Source organism: Procambarus clarkii, chromosome 68 (assembly GCF_040958095.1).
Source record: "Procambarus clarkii isolate CNS0578487 chromosome 68, FALCON_Pclarkii_2.0, whole genome shotgun sequence".
NCBI classification, from domain to species: Eukaryota; Metazoa; Arthropoda; class Malacostraca; order Decapoda; family Cambaridae; genus Procambarus; species Procambarus clarkii.
This window is the reverse complement of record NC_091217.1, coordinates 8,254,879-8,259,164: the sequence shown is the minus strand read 5'-3', so window position 1 is coordinate 8,259,164 and position 4,286 is coordinate 8,254,879. Positions and strand designations below refer to the sequence as shown.

The following is a 4,286-nucleotide window of genomic DNA, read 5'->3' as shown; positions in this document are numbered from 1 at the left end:
CTGATAGATAAGTATATGCTACCGGTAATAATCTCTCCCCCCTCCCCCCTCCCCCCCCCCTCTACCCTGATACAGAGGAACTCCTTCAGAAACAACTGGGCGCCAAACAGTAAAGAAGGCGAGAATTTTGTGACGCGCAGGAATTAAGATTAATTAGATGATTTAATTACTAAAATGTGCTCGTCGAGCCTTCATCACCGCCAGCCCACCTGAAAAATTGGCCCCACTAAATTTTAATTACGACCCAAAGAAATGCGAGGACGGCGCTGGAGAGAGAGAGGGGGGGGGGTGAGGGAGGGAGCGAGGGAGGGAGGGAGGGAGGGGGAAGAGAGAGGCAGTGTGGACCAGGAAGAGTGAGGGAAGGAGTGATGGGAGAGTGTGAAGAGAGAGAGAGAGAGGGGGGAAGAGTGTTGTGAAAAAGATGGTAGTGGTTTGGTACTTGCCTATCACCGCTTGGCTATCTCTGCCTCTCTTTTTACTGCTTACTTGTCAGTGTCTTCTACCTGTCAATGTCTTCTACCTGTCAATGTCTTCTACCCGTCAATGTCTTCTACCTGTCAATGTCTTCTACCTGTCAATGTCTTCTACCTGTCAATGTCTTCTACCTGTCAATGTCTTCTACCCGTCAATGTCTTCTACCTGTCAATGTCTTCTACCTGTCAATGTCTTCTACCTGTCAATGTCTTCTACCTGTCAATGTCTTCTACCTGTCAATGTCTTCTACCCGTCAATGTCTTCTACCTGTCAATGTCTTCTACCTGTCAATATCTTCTACCTGTCAGTGTCTTCTACCTGTCAGTGTCTTCTACCCGTCTACCAATGTCTTACGTGTCTACCACTACCTTGTATTCCCAGCTTCCACAGATGTCCTCTTATCCTATTTTCTCTCGATTGATGAAGATTAAGCCACCCAAAAGGTGGCATGGGCATGAATAGCCCGTAAGTGGTGGCCCTTTTGAGCCATTACCAGTATCAATAGATGATACTGGAGATCTGTGGAGGTGCGACTGCACCCTGCGTGACGGGAGATGTCTCCCTGTGTATTTTCTCTCAGATAAATACGCTATCCTTGTCCACCTTGTCTATTACCCCTCCTCAGTATTTTCTACGCTGTGATCATACCCTCTCTACTTTTCACTTTTCTTCTCTAGGGCCTTCAGGTCCACTTCTCTTAACCTATCCTCATAGCTTAGTCTTCTTGGTTCGTGTAGTAACCTTGGTATCAACTAATGTACATAATTTACACAACCTATGTTAGACCATTGCTTAAAATATGCAGCGTCTGCGTCCAAATCCGCGCTTCTTATGTAACACAGTAAGAATTTGCAAGTTTCTTATTGTGCTGCACAAGACGCGGATTTGGACGCAGACGCTGCATATTTTAAGCAATGGTCTAACATAGGTTGTGTAAATTGTCGTGAACGCATCCCTGTTAGATTCCAAAATATTCTTAGTGTTCTTATATGCAAGTGATGTTATCCTGCACATGTGAGCAGGAGGACCCCAGCAGGAGGACCCCAGCAGGAGGACCCCAGCAGGAGGACCCCAGCAGGAGGACCCCAGCAGGAGGACCCCAGCAAGAGGACCCTAGCAGGAGGACCCCAGCAGGAGGACCCCAGCAAGAGGACCCCAGCAGGAGGACCCCAGCAGGAGGACCCCAGCCTGCACTACAACACGACAGCAGACTTCCAGCAGGTGCAGCAGAAGAACCACTTATTCACAGCAAAATTAGAGCCAGCGAACCCAGGAGCAGCATCAGCAGGGCAGCAGTGTTCCAGCAGACGCAACAGCTCAACTGCAAATCCCATGCATATGTAGTTGCAAAATTCCAGCAGAAGCAGCAGCAGACCATAGGACCATAAAAGAGGCCACACACATGAGCGGCAGAATTCCACAGCAGACGCAAAAGCAGAAATCCAGTAAGAACAGCAATAAAACATCCCAAACAATCTGCAGAAATTGAAGATGAGCAGACACATCAACACGACAGCAGAATATCCCAGTAAATAGGGATCGGGGGAGATATCAGGGGGAAAGCGCCAAGCCATTACGACTATACAGCACTTGGAAGGAGTCAGGATAAAGATTTGGGATGGGATGGGGGGGAGGGAATGATGCCCAACCACTTTGACGGTCGGGGTTTGATAAGAGGTGGCTGAAGGAGGCCCTTTGACACATAAGGAGCAGCTTACATTGACACACACACGACACAGCTCACAGCTATTCCCACCCAACTCACAAAAAATGTCTAACCTGCGCTTGAAACAATCTAGCTGTCTATTGTGCTATACCCAGCCACTTGTAACACACATCTTCATCCCTTTACACAAATTAGAATTTACCTCGGCCTTTTCTAACTCCGAACATATCCAATTTGTAGCCTAATAATACACAATTTGTAGCCTAATAATACACAATTTGTAGCCTAATAATACACAATTTGTAGCCTAATAATACACAATTTGTAGCCTAATAATACACAATTTGTAGCCTAATAATACACAATTTGTAGCCTAATAATACACAATTTGTAGCCTAATAATACACAATTTGTAGCCTAATAATACACAATTTGTAGCCTAATAATACACAATTTGTTCTAATACAATTTGTTGTAATACACTTTCACCTTCCTGTTCCCTTCAGTCATATCACCTCCTCCTGTCTCTATATAATGTAAACTAAACTTTCTTAACTGTTTATAAGGGAGGTTCCTAACTTCTGGAACTTGTCATCGTTCTCTGCATAGTTTGAAGTAAACTTACTTCCATTTTAAAGTTCGAAGGAGACCAAATTAACTCCATAATCCAAAGGGGGATTATGGATTATTACTTGAAAATCCATAATCCAATCTTAACAAGGCAATGGTGAAGAACAATACTGAAGATCTTACAGTTGAGGCTTCCATATATGAGTGGCAGTGTTGCATCTGCCTTACTGCCAACAGGTCTACTTTGATGCAATGGTTTTACATTCATATTATATCTCACGTCTTCTGTACAACTGCCAACCCCCAACAGTTACTTTGCTCCCGGGTACCTATTTACTGTATGCTAGATGAACGGAGACATTTGGTATAGGCATACGTGCCTAAACGCCACACACTGCCCGGGATTCGAACCCCGGGTATAAAGGAACAATGGCTGCTTTCAGAACTATATACTCTCCAGCACTGAACTTCCATCCGTCAACCTTCCGTCCATTTTAAAAGCTTGTCTAGGTCGCCCTGTAGCAACTTTGAATCATCTGAACATATTTTCCCGCCCAATTTTTGCATCGTCTGCAAATCTGCTCATGTTGTTCATCAGTCAGGTGTGTAAACTGTTCATGTGTGGTATACAAGAGGCTCCAGCAGACCCAGTATCAGGCCGCAGGTCCCCGGCAGACCCAGCATCAGGCCGCAGGTCCCCAGCAGACCCAGCATCAGGCCGCAGGTCCCCGGCAGACCCAGCATCAGGCCGCAGGTCCCCAGCAGACCCAGCATCAGGCCGCAGGTCCCCAGCAGACCCAGCATCAGGCCGCAGGTCCCCAGCAGACCCAGCATCAGGCCGCAGGTCCCCAGCAGACCCAGCATCAGGCCGCAGGTCCCCGGCAGACCCAGCATCAGGCCGCAGGTCCCCGGTAGACCCAGCATCAGGCCCCAGGTCCCCAGCAGACCCAGCATCAGGCCGCAGGTCCCCAGCAGACCGCTGGAGTCACTGCTGAAGGGGTTGCTGGACAAACTTCGCAAAACGTTAAAATTTTGCCCACGGGGTAAAAAAATTGGCGGGAGGAGGAAGAGGAGGACGAGGACGAGGACGAGGACGAGGAGGAGGAAGTGGAAGAGAGAGAAAAAAAAAGCCCGCCAAAAATGCCGTGTGTCTCTTAATGGCTACGCTTCACTTGCCGCTCGCTGGAAACTTTCTCATATATTAAAAGTTAGATTAAAAATTCATTATGTGATACGACTTTCATCAGGGGCCAAATCTTGTCTCTGCCACACTGACTTTGAGTCCAGATTAATGAGTAATGCGGCCCCCGTCCCGCCAGGATTTTCCCGCTCCTCTCCGCCCGTTTCCCGCCCAGCTTCGCCCCTGCCACTCGCCTTCGCTCACTCCTCCCGAAATGAACCAATGGCGACGCGAGGATGAATTTTAGAGAATTCGAATCCTCTAGGATATGAATTTCAGCTTTTTTTTTACCCCCCGGGGGCGACGCGACGCGCTAATAATTTAATATATTAGAGCGGAAAGATTGAGGATTTAAATGTATGTTGGTATATATAAATATATATATTTTTTTCGTAT

General features: G+C 47.1%; 1 protein-coding gene across 1 annotated transcript; it reads left to right on the top strand.

Moving 5' to 3' along the window:
* The first annotated feature begins 3,294 nt into the window (after positions 1–3,294).
* Positions 3,295–3,705, top strand: LOC138355631 (sperm acrosomal protein FSA-ACR.1-like). Its single transcript, XM_069310949.1, has one exon. It carries the CDS (start codon positions 3,295–3,297, stop codon positions 3,703–3,705), a length of 411 nt encoding a protein of 136 aa, XP_069167050.1.
* Positions 3,706–4,286: the final 581 nt, after the last annotated feature.

Excerpts from the sequence above, each read along its gene's own strand:
- LOC138355631 (XM_069310949.1), top strand. The coding sequence starts at position 3,295 with ATGTTGTTCATCAGTCAGGTGTGTAAACTGTTCATGTGTGGTATACAA.